This window comes from Nomascus leucogenys, chromosome 13 (assembly GCF_006542625.1).
Source record: "Nomascus leucogenys isolate Asia chromosome 13, Asia_NLE_v1, whole genome shotgun sequence".
Taxonomy (NCBI): Eukaryota; Metazoa; Chordata; class Mammalia; order Primates; family Hylobatidae; genus Nomascus; species Nomascus leucogenys.
This window is the reverse complement of record NC_044393.1, coordinates 84,106,181-84,124,170: the sequence shown is the minus strand read 5'-3', so window position 1 is coordinate 84,124,170 and position 17,990 is coordinate 84,106,181. Positions and strand designations below refer to the sequence as shown.

At 37.1% G+C, this 17,990-nt stretch overlaps 1 protein-coding gene and 1 pseudogene across 3 annotated transcripts in view; both read right to left on the bottom strand.

Moving 5' to 3' along the window:
- Positions 1 to 10,258: 10,258 nt before the first annotated feature.
- LOC100588251 (cytosolic carboxypeptidase 3) overlaps positions 10,259 to 17,990 on the bottom strand; it is a 116,481-nt gene continuing 108,749 nt past the window's right edge. For both annotated transcript variants that reach the window (XM_030825717.1, XM_030825716.1), the window contains one exon: positions 10,259 to 11,193. In XM_030825717.1, coding sequence (XP_030681577.1) covers positions 10,773 to 11,193 — 421 coding nt within the window. In that variant the 3' untranslated portion in view covers positions 10,259 to 10,772. The remainder of the gene's footprint in view (positions 11,194 to 17,990) is intronic.
- Positions 15,864 to 17,513, bottom strand: LOC105740769 (annotated as a pseudogene). Its single transcript, XR_004032983.1, has one exon. The product of XR_004032983.1 is annotated as an E3 ubiquitin-protein ligase RNF14 pseudogene (transcript).

Below are 17,990 nucleotides of genomic sequence, written 5' to 3'. Positions count from 1 at the left end.
ATATCTCCAAGGTGTGCCTGTAAATACCATTTATAGCAGCTGAGCCATGTAGAAAATTAAGATTACTTTTCCTATCCTGCATAACTTTTGATCTTCTCTGAAGATAATTGCCTTTTTTAAAAAGTTTGTTTGCTTGCTTGGTTTTCTATTACTTAACATTAATCCAACCCTCAGATCTTTATCAGATCTTCTATGAATAAATTTCTATGCATCAAGTATTCTATATCTTCCTGAGAAAGGCTTTTCAGACTCTTCCAACCTGCCCCAGTCTGGGGCTTGACACCACACACAGCTGTTGTCCTGGCTTCTCACATTACCACCATGCTGGGGATTCCCTTTACTTCTGTCCTAGGTTGGATCTCCTGCTTCCTGCATCAAAGGCATTTCTCTTTCTCCATTTATTCAGTTCTGGGAGAGTAAATCTCCAGTAACTTCCTGAGAAATGGGTACACTGAAGATAATTTTTTGAGAACTTACAAAACTGAAAATATCTTCATTCTAACTTGATCTATTCAAATGCGATCAAATTTAGACTGAATATAAAATTTTAGGTTAAAAATAATTTTCCTTTATAATTTTGAAGGCTTTGTCCCATTATGTCTGGCTTTCTTGTTTTGTTGAGAAGTTTAAATTCGTTCTGCTTCCTGGCTTCCAAAATGGTCTCCTCTCATCATCCTTTCAGCTTTATGCCTTAAAAAATAATTATTTTGGTGGTTTTGAGAGGGAGCAAAATTGAATGTGTATCCAGTTTGCCATTTTTAACTGGAGGTCTAAAATATTTCTTTGTTCTTCTTCTTCTTTTTTTTCTCTTTTTGAGACAGGGTCTCTCTGTCACCTAGGCTGGAGTGCAATAGTACGATCACAGCTCACTGCAGCCTTGACCTCTTATGCTCAGGTGATCCTCCCACCTCAGCCTCCTAAGGAGCTAGGACTACAGGTGCGTGCCACTATGCCTGGCTAATTTTTGTATTATTATTATTAATTTTTTTGTACAGATGGGATTTTGCCGTGTTGCACAGGCTGGTCTAACACTCCTGGGCTCAAGGGATTCACCTGCCTTGGCCTCCCAGAATGCTGGGATTACAGGCATGAGCCACTGCACCTGGCCTCTTTCTTATTCTTTATCTTCCCTTTTTCTTTTCTTTGTTTTTACCCCAAGAGGGTTATTTCTTACTGTCTCTTTCACTGGTTTTCTGGCAACCTAGCTGGCCTATGGTTGAGCTTGTTGCTTTTATCAAGCTACTCATTTCCTCTTAATTGCTTACCATCAAAATCTCCATTGTTTTTGGCAGTACTCTTAACCTTGAACTTCCCCACACTCTGTTCCAAACAAGTCAATTTACTTGAGGACAGCTTCAGAGCTCTTTGTTCTTAAGGCATGCCTCTCCTCTGGGCAACATATCTGAGCCACTGCTCTGGACCTCGGGTTGGTGACAGTGGCTTGCTTCTTCTAGAGTGACCCATCTACTTTTTGAGCATGGTGCTGAGTGGGGTAGTAGCCTCTAGTCTTGTCAACTTCAGCTTGACTCTCCTGGCATGGAACCCTCATCCTATGAAGTAGCTGGAGAAAAGGTGACCAGAAATCCAGTATTCCCAGCCCACTGAACCTTTGCCTTATGGTTGAGTGGAGGAAGGGAATCCCTGACCTCTTGGCCTCATTAGCCTCAAATGTTGTTTCTGCTTCACAGAGGTAGGGAGATGAGAAACACTGGCAGCCTTCTCCTCCTAGGGGAGATACCATAGCCCTTGACTGGGAGCTGGAGTGACTGTGATCCCAGTATTCTTGGCCATATCCTCCCACAGTGGAGTTTCCCTTCTGTTGTACATGGGGGAAGGGAAGGAGTGGGCCATGGCTAAGTACCAGAGACCCTCACTTTTCTTACAGGAATTTAGTAAATTTTCTGAAGAAATATGTCTTTATTTGATGTATGTCCTTCGGACAATTTTCAGAAACTTTAAATGTGTTTTTCTAAAAAATATTTCTACCAGGTTCCCCTCCCTGCCCACTGCTGGGGAGTGGGTGAGAAGCTCCTCAGGGTGCTGTTTTAGAGCTGGATCTCTACCCATTTTTTTAAAAAAAATTCAATATTAAACACTTCATTTCTTAGATTGGTTTTAGGTTCACAGGAAAATTGAGAGGAAGGTACAGAGATATCTCATGTAATTCCTACACATACCCACAGCCGTCTAGTTTTTTTTCCTATGTTATCTTCCAGATTTATAGTATTGCATTTTACATTTAGGTCTGTGATCCATTTTGAGTTAATTTTTGTGAAGGCAATAAGATCTGTGTCTGGATTTGTTTGTTTTTGCAGTATGTGGATGTCCAGTTGTTCCAGCACCATTTGTTGAAAGGACTATCTTTGTTCCATTGTATTGCCTTTGCTCCTTTGTTAAAGATGAGTTGACTATATTTATGTGGATCTTTTTCTTGTCTCTCTATTCTGTTCATTGATCTGTTATTTTGCCAGTAACATACTGTATTGATTATTGTACCTCTATAGTAAGTCTGCTTTTAGAATTTTTTTTTTAATTTATTTTTGTAGAAACAGGGTCTTGCTATGTTGCCCAGGCTGGTTTTAAGTTCCTGGCTTCAAGTGAATATCCCACCTTGGTCTCCCAAAGTGCTGGGATTACAGGCATGAGCCACTGCACCCAGTCTATAGTAAGTCTTAAAGGCATGTAGTGTCAGTCTTCTGACTTTGTTCTTCTTCAATACTGTGTTGGCTATTCTGGGTCTTTTGCCTCTCCATATGAACTTTAGAAACAGTTTGTTGATATTGACAAAATAACTGGCTGGGATTTTAATTGGGATCTATAGATCAAGTTGGAAAGAGCTGACATCTTGACAATATTGAGTCTTCCTATCTATGAACATGGACTATCTTTCCATTTATTTAGTTATTCTTTAGTAGTTTTTTTTATCAGAGTTTTATAGTTTTCCTTATATAGATCTTGACACATACTTAAGTATTTCCTTTTTACTTTTTGGTGCTAATGTCAATGGTAATGTGTTTTTAATTTCAAACTCCAATTGTTCATTGCTGGCATATAAGAAAGCAATTGACTTTTGTATATTAACCTAGTGTGCAATCTTGCTATTATCACTTATTACTCCCAGTTTTTGTTGTTGTTATTGATTTCCTTGCATTTTCTACAAAGACAGTCATGGTGTCTGTGAACAAATACAGTTGACCCTTGAGCTACACAGGAATTAGAGGCACCAACCCCCTCATACAGAAGAAAATTGATGTATAACTTTTGAAACCCCAACACTTAATAGCCTATTGTTGATCAGAAGCCTTACTGATAACAAACAGCTGATAACACATATTTTGTGTATGTATTACATACTGTATTACAATAAAGTAACTAAAGAAACTATTAAGAAAATCATAAGGAAGGGCAAATACATGGAAAGAACTGTACCTCCCATGTACTTGATGTATTTATTGATACCATTAAGTTTACATTATCTGTTTATGAAATAAATTGTCTGAAATAGTGGGCAAATGCAGCTGCAGATCTCAATCTATATCAAGATTGATATGCAGGTGCATATCAAGCAATTCAACTTTCTTTTAATGTCATGACACATTACAGTATTAGACATATCACTGAGGCAGAAAACTAACAAAGATATTCTGGAACTAAAGTTGACACTTGACCAAATGGACCTAACAGACATCTACAGGACACCCCACCCAACAACAAAAGAATATACATTCTTCTCATTTGCACATAGCACATACTCTAAGATCAACCGCATGCTTGGCCATAAAGCAATTCTCAGAAATTAAAGAAAAAATGAAATCATACCAACCACTCTTTCAGAATAAAGCACAATAAAAGTAGAAATCAACACCAAGATTTCTCTAAACCATACAATTACATAGAAATTAAACAATTTGCTCCTGAATTACTTATGGGTAAACAATGAAATTAAGGCAGAAATCAAGAAATTCTTTGAAACTAATGAAAACAAATATACAACATATGAGAATGTCTGGGATACAGCTAAAGCAGGATCGAGCGTAAAGTTTGTAGCACTAAATGCCAACATCCAAAAGAAAGATCTCAAATTTACAATCTAACACCACACCTGAGGAACTAGAAAAACAGGAGCAGACCGACCCCAAAGCTAGAAGAAGAAGATAAAGAAGCACAATCAGAGCTGAACTGAATGAAACTGAGACACAAAAAACCATACGAAAGATCAACAAAACCAAAAGTTGGTTTTTTGAAAGAATAAATAGAATTGATAGACCACTAGCTAGACTAATGAAGAAACAGAGAAGATCCAAATAAACACAATCAGAAATAACAAAGGGGACATTATCACTGACCCCACAAAAGTATAAGAAACCCTCAGAGACAATTATGAATGCCTGTATGCATACAAACTAGAAAACCTAGAAGAAATGGATAAATTCCTGGAAACATACCACCTCCCAAGATTGAACCAGGAAGAAATTGAAATCCTGACATACTATAACAAGTTCTGAAACTGAATCAGTAATAAAAACCTACCAACCAGAAAAGGCCCTGGACCATACAGATTCATGGTTGAATTCTACCAGACATATAAAGAAAAACAGGTACCAAACCTACTGAAACTATCCCAAAAAATCAAGGAGCGGGGATTCCTCTCTAACTCAGTCTATAAGGTCAGCATCAGCCTGATACCAAAACCTGGCAAAGGCACAATGAAAAAAAGAAAACTTCAGGCCGATATCCTTGATGAACATAGATGAAAAAATCCTCAACAAAATACTAGCAAACCGAATCCAGCAGCACATCGAAAAGCTAATCCACCATGATCAAGGTGGATGCAAGGTTGGTTCAACATATGCAAATCAATAAATGTGATTCATCACATAAACAGAACTATAAACAATCTTTTCTGCATCTATTGATCATCTTAGTAGAAGCAGAAAAGGCTTTTGATAAAATTCAACATCCCTTCATGTTAAAAACTCTCAACAAACTAGGGATCAAGGCAACATACCTCAAAATAATAAGAGCCACCTATGATAAACCTACAGCCAACAGCATACTGAATGGACAAAAGCTGGAAGCATTCCCTTTGAAAATGGGCACAAAACAAGGATGTCCACTTGCACCACTGCTACTCAACATAGTATTGGGAGTCCTAGCCAGAGCAACTAGGCAAGAGAAAGAAAGAAAAGGCGTCCAAATAAAAAGAGATGAAGTCAAACTATCTCTCTGCAGATTATATGACTCTATACCTAGAAAACCCCATAGTCTCTGCCCAAAGGCTTCTAGATCTGATAAGCAACTTCAGCAAAGTTTCAGGATACAAAACCAATGTACAAAAATCAATAGCATTCTTATACACCAATAATGTCCAAGCTGAGAACAAAATCAGGAATGCAATCCCATTCACAATAAACACAAGTAGATAAAAATACCTACGAATACAACTAACCAGGGACGTGAAAGATATCTACAATGCGAATTATAAAACACTGCTGAAAGAAAGAAGAAATGACACAAATAAATGGAAAAACATTCCATGCTCATGGATATGAAGAATTGATATTGTTAAAATGGACTTACTGCCCAAAACAATGTACAGATTCAATGCTATTCTTTAGCAAACTACAACATTTTTTACAGAATTATAAAAAAAAACTATTCTAAACTTCATATGGATTCAAAAAAGAGCCTGAATTGCCAAAGCAATCCTAAGCAAAAAGAACAAAGCTGGAAGCATCACACTGCTTGACTTCAAACTATACTACAAGGCTATGTAACCAAAACAACATGGTACTGGTACAAAAACAGACTAATGAAACAGGTTAAAGAACCCAGATATAATGTTGTACCCTACAACCATCTGATCTTTGACAAAGTCAACAATAACAAGCAATGGGGAAGGAGCACCTGATTCAATAAATGGTGCTGGAATAACTGGCTAGTCATATGCAGAAGATTGAAGTTAGACCCCTTCCTTTCACCATATACAAAAATCAACTCAAGATGAATTAAAGACTTAAATGTAAAACCTAAAACTATAAAAACCATAGAAGAAAACCTGGAAAATACCATTTTGGACATAGGCCCTGGCAAATATTTCATGTTAAAGACCACAAAAGCAATTGCAACAAAAACAAAAATTACAAGTGGGACCTAATTAAACTAAAGAGCTTCTGCACAGCAGAAGAAACTTTCAGCACAGTAAACAGCCTATAGAAGGGGAGAAAATGTTTGCAAACTATGCATCTAAGAAAGGTCAAATATCGCCGGGCGCAGTGGCTCACACTTGTAATCCCAGCACTTTGGGAGGCCGAGGCGGGCGGATCATGAGGTCAGGAGATCGAGACCACGGTGAAACCCCGTCTCTACTAAAAATACAAAAAATTAGCTGGGCGTGGTGGTGGGCGCCTGTAGTCCCAGCTACTCGGAGAGGCTGAGGCAGGAGAATGGCGTGAACCCGGGAGGCGGAGCTTGCAGTGAGCCGAGATTGCGCCACTGCACTCCAGCCTGGGTGACAGAGCGAGACTCTGTCTCAAAAAAAAAAAAAAAAAAAGGTCAAATATCGAGAATCTATAAAAAACTTAAATCAACAAGCAAAAAACAACCCCATTAAAAAAAAAAGGGCAAAGGACACGAATAGACATTTCTCAAGAGAAGACATACACATGGCCAACATGCATATGAAAAAATTCTCAACACACTAATGATTAGATAAATGCAAATCAAAATCACAATGAGATACCATCTCACAACAGTCAGAATGGCTATTGTTAAAGTAAAAAAAACTAGTGAGGTTGCAGAGGAAAGGGAATGCTTACACACTGTTGGCAGGAATGTACATTAGTTCAGTCACTATGGAAAACGGTTTGGAGATTTATCAAAGAACTTAAAACACAACTATCATTTGACCCAGCAATCCCACTATGCAGTATATAGCCAAAGGAATATAAATTGTTCTACCATAAAGACACATGCATGTGTATGTTCACTGTAGCACCATTCACAATAGCAAAGACATAGAATTAACCTAGATGACCATCAATGGTGGACTGAATAAAGAAAATGTGGTACATATATACCACAGAATACTATGTAGCCATATAAAAGAATGAAATCGTGTCCTTTACAGCAACATGGGTGAAGTTGGAGTTCCTTATCCTAAGCAAATTAATGCAGGAACAGAAAACCAAATGCCACAAATTCTCACTTATAAGTGGGAGCTAAACATTGAGTATACATGGACATAATGAAGGGAACAATAGACACTAGGGCCTACTTGAGGGTGAAGGGTGGGAGGAGGGTGAAGATCGAAAAACTACCTATTGTATATTATGCTTATTACATGAGTGATGAAATAATCTGTACACCAACTGCCCACAACATGCAATTTACCCATGTAACAAACCTTTATTATTTTGTCTTCCACTTGTTTTCTACCTCCTTCTATTTTAATTGAATATTTTGTATGATTTGATTTTTTCCTATTTTAGTATATCAATTATACTTCTTTTTTACCCTTGAATTTATGGGATACATTTACAATGAATCTAATCCTTTTTCAAGTAACCCTATACCACTTGCTTCTTTGGTAGTACAAGTATTTTATAACAGGGTATTCCCAATTTCTCCCTCCTATTCCTTACAACATTGCTGCTATTCATTTCACTTATCAATAAGCTACAGTTTCTGAATACCTTGTTATTGTTTTGAACAAACTATTATCTGTTAGGTAATTAAGAAAAATAAAAGATTTTATTTTATCTTCATTTATTCCTTTTCTATTGCTTTTCCTTTGTTTACGTAGGCCAGAATTTCTGACCTGTATAATTTTCATCCTTTATAAAGAATTTCTTTTAACATTAAAAAAAAGAGCAGGTCTAGAGATGACAAACTCCCACAATTTTTGTTTGTCTGAAAAAGTCCATTTCTCTTTCACTTTTGGAGAATAATTTCACTGGATACAGAGCTGTAGTCAGTGGTTGTTATGGTCTGATGTTGCATCCCCCAAATTTCATATGTTGCAATCCTAACCCCTAGTGTGATCGTATTAGAAGACAGGACCTTTGGGTAGTAATTAGGTCATGAGGGTGAAGCCCTCATAAATGAGATTAGTAATCATAAGAAGAGACGTGGGATGATCTCTCCCTACCATGTGAGGATACAACAAGAAGGCCACCTGCAAACCAAGATGACTGCCCTCACCAGACACTGGATCTGTTGGCATCTTGATCTTGGACTTCCCAGCCTCAGAACTGAGATAAATTTCTATTGTTTCATTAAGCAGCCTAGTTTATGGTATTTTGTTACAGCAGCCTGAGGTGAGACAGTGATTCTTTAAACTCTTTAAATGTTTCACTCCACTCTCTTCTTTCTTGCATGGTTTCTGAAGAGATGTCTGATGTAGTTCTTATCCCTGCTAATCTATACATAAGGTGTTTTTTTCAAGATTTTTTCCTGGTCTTTGATTTTTTTGGTATTTATCCTTCCTGGTATTCTGTGAGCTTTCTGGATCTGTGGTTTGGTGTCATTCATTTTGGGAAATTCTCAGTCATTATTGCCTCAATATTTCTTGTGTTCCTTTTGTTCCTTTCCTTCTGGTATTCCCATTACACATGTTACATACCTTTTAAAATTGTCCTGTAGTTTTTGGATATTCTGGATTTTTCATTCTTTTTTGCTCTGCATTTAAGTTTTGCTAGTTTCTATTGACATTGTTTCAAGCATACTGACTCTTTCCTCAGTTGTGTCTCACCTGTTGGGTAGTCCATTATCATTCATTCTGTTACAGTGTTTTTGATTTCTAACATTTTTTTTGTTTCTTAGTTCCCATCTCTCTGCTTATATTACCCATCTGTTCTTGCATTATCCAATTTTCCCATTAGAACTGTCAGCATATTAATCATAGTTGTTTTAAATTTCTATGGAAATAGATGGAAGGTTTGTCAGAGAAGGCAGCAGTTGAGTTGAATCTTAAAGAAGTAGGGGCTGCCAGGTGGAGGAGATGCTGGGCATGAGAGAATAAATAGCTTTTATGAGAGAGTGGCATGCTCAGAAAACTGAAAGTATTGTAGCATAGTGAGGAAGTGGACTGCCAATCCTCTTACTTTGGGTAAAGCATCTTATATTTGTATCAAATACAAGGACTGCAATTATGGACCAAGGTAAAATTGTTTAGGTAGTATCTGTGCATCCCTAAATCTTCCACGAAACTGGTTTATCACCTTTTTTGGTCATCCACAAAGACAATAAATTCCAGAGTTTACAATTTCAAACTCTTAGGCAATCGAAGATTCAAATAACATTTCACTGAATTAAAAATATTTTCCCAGAGTTTAGGCTTTTGTCCTGATCTATGTGGAAAAGGGCCAACTGAATTTTGAGAACTCTTACTCCATCCTAAAGTCAGCTACAATAAATGCTATGATCCAGAACATTAATCTCCAGCTCTCCCAAGCCCGAGCACCTACCTGGCAGAGGGCATCCCAAAAGCAAGTAGACTTCTGCTCTTGCCCAAGATAATCACTGAGGATGAGAATTTTATACCAAAAGTTGGGGTACTCTCTGAGAACCAGGATACTTGCCTCCAAAGCACCATCTAATGTATTTAGAAGACAGCTATTTCCCACTAGATGTTAAAGATTCCTGAGAAAATCTATGGTCATGGTCCTTTAAAACATAATCGTTACTCTTTTAACAGTGCAGCGGGCTCTACTTGGAAACTCTTTAGCTACTAGAAATACTGTTGAGAGTAGACCACTCAACCCCAGATCTTCACAGTTCCACCCAGCTGTAATTAGGCTGTGGCCTGTATTTTTAATGTACATCTCCTACCTGGCCCTTCTTCTGCTTAGCCTTCTCCTCTAATGGATGCCATTGTTGACCTATGACTCAAGGCTGCTTGATTCTGTTTTCTTACTTACTACATCCATCTTGACTCTTCTGCCTGACATACCTGCTCCTCTGTGTGTCCTTCACAAATCCTCCCAGTGCTCACTGCCTTATGAATGACAAACTGAGGTGATGGACTTATTCCAGTGTTCACATGAATAAATGGCTGGAGATGTAAACCAATTCGCTGTAAAGGAAACTGTACATCTTTACACCTTTGCTACATTCTGAGAAATAAAATGATTATTTTCAATCACAGTCTATGCATTTCAGTGCCATTTTGTGCCACACTTTTGCTTTGTGCAACTGGCAACTTTTAATATACAGTATTTTTTCTAATCATTGGAAGTGCACAACTTAACACTTTATCTTATTCTGTAATCATTTTATTCAGGTATGTTTTATCTGTACAATTATGTGGTAATCTCCTAGTAGAGAGAAATGGTTCCTAGCACAGCAGTGATGTAACAGAAAATCAGGAAATGATGTTTGTTGACTGATTCATTAAAGTGTCTAGTAGGGAGGTTAAAGTCAGTGACAGATTACATGTCATTCCTACTTTGAGTTCTTAAATTTTTTTGGTGTCAAATGCGTAAGTAGTTTTGGAAGAAATCAAAACTTCAGAGATTTTTTTCCATGCTGATAAAAACTAAATATAAATATCTGCTTTAATATTTTTCCATATTTTCTCTGATTTCTTTTTAAATCTCTGAAAGATATTCCCACTACAGAAGATGGGATATCTAAAATTTGTAGTTTATGCATATGCATGTGTAAGGGGAGAGATAGGGAAAGAGGAAGGGGAGGGCTTTCCTTTTTTTCTTTTTACTACATAAGCATATGTTATCCTTCATTCACAGTTCTCAGAGCAGTATAAAGCTAGATTAACTCTCCCTTTGGAACTTCAGATATAAGGTGGGTTGTCCATCATTCTTATTGGCCTGCTCATCCTTATTTTTAGTTAGATGGAGGGCTGTATGCTTAGAGCTTTGCTGGTTAGTTTCTTCAGCTTGAAGACTCTTATATTTTAGAACATTTGCATCCATTCCAAAGCTTGAAGAAGCAGCCTCCCACTTGCTGCTGAGAGGTTTTATGTCTTCATTCTTCATGGCCCAGATTTGAGAATTTTTATTCTTCTTCGGGCCTTTGAGAGGTGATAAACTTTCCAATGACCCGTGGGGCTTAGACTGGACCCATTCTGAAGAGTTTGCCATAACATCCCCTTGGATTACAAAAGGGTGATTTCTGGGTGCTGTCCAAGATGTGCTGTATTTCTTTATATTTCTGCAAGTAGCCGGATTTAGTCTAGAAAAGAAATGAAATACGTGAATTTTTGTCCATCATGTACCTACTTTGTAGTCCTAGGTATGTTGTCATAGTATAAATAATATTTTTTCTTTTTAGTAAGTTCATAATTTCTTAAAAGTTTAAGACTTTTACCATCATTTATAAGTCTTCATCTCTGATCATGATTTTTTTTTTAGCACTACTCCAATCCTGTATTTCTAAATGCCTAGAGGATATGTTTATTTGGATACCTACTCTGACCTCAGCCTTCCTAATATAATAGCCACTCTGGGCCCCAGCTCCTTACCTATATATCTAGTTAAAGTAGATGGGCACTAAAAAGTAAAGTAGTTGTTTGCTCTAAAAATCTACTCTGTTTATTCTATTAGAATGGATTCAGTATATATGCTATGAGATTTTTTTCTGTAACCAGTAAAAAAAATCAACGTGAGTCTAAGAGAGGGAAGTTTTCCTTGAGGGAGCTTTTGTAAACTAATAATTGCAGCCACTTACAATCCGTTTTTTAGCATTCCATTTTTTAACCGTAGAATTTCAGCTATATTTTCAATTAAACTTTTAAATTTTGAGATAACTGTAGACTTATATGCATTTGGGAGAAGAAATACAGAGAGATCCCATGAACTCTTCACCCAATTTCCCCAAAATAGCTTGCAAAACCATAGAACAATATCACAATCAGGATATTGACATTGACGTAGTCAAGATAGAGAACACTGCCCCCATGTTGCCCTCTTATAGTACCTGCTTCCCTCCTTTCCCATCCCCTTCTTAATTCCTGGCAACCATTATTAATCTATTATCAAGTTATATTATTTTGTTATTTTAAGAATGTTACATAAAGGAATCATACTGTATGTAACCTTCTGGGATCAGCTTTTTTTTTTTTTTCTTCTCAGAGTAATTGTCTGGAGATTCATCTATGTTGTTTTGTGCATCAGCAGTTCATTCCTTATTATAATTGCTAAGTCTGTGACATGAATGTACCATGGTTTGATTAATAATTCATCCATTCAATGACATATAGATTATTTCCAGTTTATGGCTCTTATAGTTATACACACAGGTTTTTTTGTGAGTTAATTTTTGTATAAGATGTAAGTTTAAAGTTCATTTTTTAAGCCTATGGATATCCAGTTGTTCCAGCACCATTTGTTGGAAAGTCTCTTTTTTCTCCATTGAATTGCTTTTGAATTCCCTATCAAAATCAGTGGAGCAAATTTATGTAGTCTATTTCTTGGTTTTTGCCTCAGTTCCACTGATGTATATGTTTATTTCTCCTCTAATACTACTGTCTTGATTACTCTAATATAAAAGTTCTTGAAATCAGATAGAATGATCTCTCCCATTTTATCCTTGTTTGTCAAAACTGTTTTTGCTATTTTAGTGCATCGGCAGATAAATTCTGGAATAGTTTTTCTATATATACAAAAGATCTTGCTGGGATTTTGATAGGCATTGTGTTAAACTTGTATATTAATCTGGGAGGAACTGACATCTTTATTGAGGCTTTCAGTTTATGAACATGCGACATCTTTCCACTCATTTAGATATTTTTAAATTTCTCTTATTCATGTTGTATACTTTTCGGCATACAAACCCTGTACAACTAAGTATTTTTTTTGAGATATTTTAAGTGGTATTATATTTGTAATTTTGGTGTTCACATGTCCATTGCTTATTTATAGAAGAGCAATTAATTTTGTACATTTATCTTGTATTCTGAGGCCTAGCATAACTTATTAGTTCTAAAGGTTGTGTGTGTGTGCGCACGTGTGCATGCATGCGTGTGTGTTTTGGTAAATTTATTAGGATTTTCTACATAGAGAATAACATCTTTCACAGTAGGGATCATTTTATTTTTTCCTTTCTGATTTGTATGCTTGCAGTGGCTAGAACTTCTAGCACAATGTTCAATAGAGTGGTGTATTATTCTATTCTCATGCTGCTAATAAAAACATACCCAATACTGGGTAATTTATAAAGGAAAGAGGTTTAATTGACTCACAGTTCCGCATGGCTGGGGAGGCCTCACAATCATGGCGGAAGGCAAAGGAGGAGCAAAGTCATGTCTTACATGGTGGCAGGCAAGAGAGCTTATGCAGGGGAACTCCTATTTATAAAACCATCCAATCTCCTGAGACTTGTTCACTACCACGAGAAGAGTATGGGGAAACTGCTCCCATGATTCATTTATCTCCACCTGACCCTGCCTTGACACGTGGGGATTATTACAATTAAAGGTGAGATTTGGTTGGGACACAGCCAAACTATATCAAGTGGTAAGAATGGACTTTATTAAGTTGAGTAAGTTCCCCTTTATTCCTATGTTTTTCTGAGACTTTTTATCATGGATGGGTACTGAATTTTGTCGAATACCAATTTCTGTGCCAATTAATAGGATCTTGTGATTTTTCTTCTTAAGCTTGCTAATATGAAGGATTTCATCAATTACTTTTTGAATATTAAACTAATCTTGAATTCCTGAAATAGACTTCACTTGGTCATGGTGTATAATTCTTTTTATTTAGAGCTGAATTCTATTTGCTAATATTTTGTTAGATTTAGCTTGTTAAATCTATATTTATGCAAAATATTATTCTGTCATTTCCTTTTTTGTTTTGCCCTTGTCTGGTTTTGATATCATGCTAACATTGGCTTCATAAAATGAACTGAAAACTCCTATTTTCTGGAAGAAATTGTATAGAATTGGTATTAATTCTTCCTTAATTTATTGGTAAAATTCTCTTCTAAAACAACCTAGGCCAGGTGATTTCATTTTTAGGGTTTTAAAATTATGAAATCAATTTCCTTATTAGTTACAGGGGTATTCAAATATTCTATTTCATATTGAATGAGTTGGGGTAGTTCATATTTTATTGAGGAAATAATCCATTTCCTGTAAGTTGTCAAATTTGTGTGTAGTGTTTTCTATTAACGCTTTGATGTATGCAGGATTTTTAGTGATATCCCGTTTCATTCCTCATGTTAGTAATTTGTGTCTTTTTTCTTTATTTCTTTGTCAGTATTAACAGAAGTTTGTCAATTTTATTGATCTTTTCCAACAACAAGTTGTTTCACTGATTTTGTGTCATTTTTCTGTTTTTAATTTTATTAATTTCTGCTCTTATCTTTATTATCTTCTTTCTGCTTGCTTTGAGTTTATTTGCTTTTCTTTTTATAGGTCCCTGAGGTGGACACTTATTTTGATATATTATAGTTTCATTTCCATTAATTTAAATACATATTTTTACTTCCTTTGAGAATGTTTTTTAAATTTTTGTTTCCTTTATTTCTTCTAAAAAAAAGCCGGGATACATGTGCAGAACATGCAGGTTTGTTACATAGGTATATGTGTGCCATGGTGGTTTGCTGCACCTATTGACACATCCTCTATGTTCCCTCCCCTCACTCCTCACCCCCCAACAGGCCCTGGTGTGTGATGTTCCCCTCTATGTGTCCATGTGTTCTCACTGTTCAACTCCCACTTATGAGTGAAAACATGTGGTGTTTGGTTTTCTGTTCCTGTGTTAAGTTTGCTGAAGATGATGGCTTCCGGCTTCATCCATGTCCCTGGAAAAGACATGATCTCATTCCTTTTTTTTCTAATTACAAGATGATTTTTAAATTTATTTTTATTTTTAAGATTAAGCATCCTCTTTGACAATCCAAAAACATAGTCCTTGCTCACTCTGGACACACACACCTAAAACAGTTAAAAGCGATTCTTCAATTTTCAATGACAAAGTAGGAAAAAAAGAGTATGTTCTCAAGCTGCAGTTCAATTTTCTGTCCTCTTTTCCAAAAAATTTTACTTTGCTACCAAGCCACCCACCAATGATAACGAAAGACACTTTTTCAAAAGGCCAACAAAACCCAGAAAAAGGAACAGGTATCGATTCAAAATTATCACCCAAAACACTGCTGTTGCAAAAAAAGAGTATGAAGCCAAATTCCCATAGCTTGTTAGAGAAGACCTTTAAAAATAATTCAGAAAATTAGGACTGGAACTACAGTGGCAAAGACAGGTTATACTGTCACTATATGCATATACAGTGGTAAATGTGGATAATTCAAGAACATTCAGCTTGGGATGAATATTTTATTATATTAAATTAATATATTATTAAGCTTTCTCCTATTCCAGCAGAGGAAATAAAAACGTGTTGCTGGAATTAATATTAAGATTGTCCTTACAAACAGAAGGTAGGGCAAAGGTAAAGAGAAAGAATGTGGAACAAAAGTAGCGAAGACAAGTCATTTTGAATCTAGGCTCTAACACCTAGGAAAGTTGAATGGAACTTAAATTCTTCTGAGCCAGTATCACTGAATTCTAGATTTGGCCTGAAACCAGTGGAGTATATACACCACTAATAAATATCAAGTGCCCCACAGTGTTTGTGGTATTAAAACATATTTTTAAATTATTATTAATTTCCATTCTGAAAAGCAGGTCAAAATGACACTGGACCATCCAGTCAGTTACAGAGTAAAGGGCTTCCTCCAGAGAGAACTGACTTGGCAGAAATTTAGGTTGGTAAGAATGTGATTAACATGGAGTAAATGAGATCAGATTCTCAGTATAATTTTCATAAGGCTTCTTCTACCTACCCCAGTTGTAAGGAGTAGTACTGAGGGAACTCCAACAGAATGTCTTAGAGGGATGCTTCTCAGAGACAAAGCGTCTGTAAGTTTAACTCTTGACCCCTCTTCTCCTTATATAAAGCTTGGGGAAGGCAATAAATATTTAATTTTTAACTATTCAGAGCTTTGGACGCATTATAATATTTAATATTCTGTAGTTTCATTTTCTGAACCTTTGGCTTATAATTTTTCTCAACTTACATTAAAAAATGTATGAATGCACCCTCTTCAGTAGTATCACATGAAAATATAAACCTTGTTCTTCCATATCTTCTACACAGGAAGAGTGAATGAATAGTACCCTAAATATCCTGCAGGGTTACTTTGTGTACTTGACAAAAGATTAGGGAAAACCAATCCACTTCCATATCTTGAGCAATAGTTAACTAGTCTTCAATCTCATCTTCCCAAATATCTTCATCAACATCCACAGCATCAAACAGCTGGTTAAAACATGGTGAAGCAGGATCAGTGAAATGTTTGTAAAGGTTTGCTCTAGAGAGAGAACTCATGCAAATCCAACAGAAATATTGCATACAGCCAGTACATGTCATCTTGTTATATCCATCTAATTTCTCTATGGGAGTTCCACAACATGGGCAGTTCTTGAAGTTTTTCTCTAGCCACTCCTTACTTTCCATCTCCTCCAGTGCCTTCTGAATCACCCTCTTACCATACCTTTGTTCCAAAAGTCTTTTATTGGCCTCTTCTGCTTGCAGGTATTCATTTCGTAAGTCTACTAATTTCTCTGCAGTCACCTTACATGGAGAGACCCCATGGTAGGTCAACCTGCACAAGGTACAGAAGACAAAATTGCAGCTGGAGCAGATACCCATGGTGCAGCCAGGCTCCTGCATCACAGGCAGCTGGCAGCATGGGTGGGAGCAGTACACCACATCTGCCATCAGGTACAAGGTGGCGGTCATAATGGGCAAATAACTCTGCTTCCACTAGCTCTTTGACCTGACCAGGAGTGGCCACTGAAGGGCACTTTGGTTCTGGGCAGTTGAGGCATTGAACCTGGCCATCTCTGATCTGGATTTCAAAGTAGTCCTTCAGACAGGCTTTGCAGTACACATGCCTGCACTCCAAGAAGTACATGCATTCACTACCCAGCTTCTTACAGAAGCAGATATTGCACAGGAACAAATTACTATTAAAGCATTTTATCTGCTGAGCTTGATCAAAGTCCAAGATTTCCTGGATCATATTTAACAATGATTCCACATCCTGCACACAGCTGTCTCATCCACAATTTCCTCTTGGTCTGTATCAGATCCAGAAGTTCCTCCAAAATCTAGCTCTGTGTTGGGAGAGGCTTGAGCTGTCCTCCTCTGCACTTTTTTCTGAGAATCAATCTTGAGCTCAAAAGGAGAGACAATATTCAGGTATACTAGGGTCTCTTCTTTAAGAAATTGCATCCAGGCAAACAGGATCACGCTGCCACGGTGTTCTTCCCATAGAGCAGATAGCGCTCACAAATATCTTGAAATTCTATGGCAAATCCAAATAGATCCTGGTTTCTCCCCCTTGGACAGACTGCTTTTCTAAATTCATCTCCATCGTAAATACTCGCTGGGGCCAGCAATTCATCCTCCTGAGCTTCTTGGTCTTCTGACGACATTTAATTTTCTGAGGAACAAAACCAAGATGACCACAAGAGTGATCTCTGATCATCCTCACTGCTACACTCCCACCAGGCCATGACAGTTTACAAATGCCTTGTTTTTTTGTTTTTTTGTTTTTTTTTTTTTTTGAGATGGAGTCTCGCTCTGTTGCCCAGGCTGGAGTGCAGTGGCGCCATCTTGGCTCACTGCAACCTCTGCCTTCTGGGTTCAAGCGATTCTCCTGCCTCAGCCTCCTGAGTAGCTAGGACTACAGGCACTCACCACCACACCTGGCTAATTTTTGTATTTTTAGTAGAGATGGGGTTTCACCATATTGGCCAGGCTGGTCTCAAACTCCTGACCTTGTGATCCACCCACCTCGGCCTCCCAAAGAGCTGGGATTATAGGCGTGAGCCACCGTGCCCGGCAGATCCCATTCCTTTTTATGGCTGCATAGTATTCCCTGGTGTATATGTGCCACATTTTCTTTATCCAGTCTATCATTGATGGGTATTTGGGTTGGTTCCATGTAAACAGTGCTGCAAT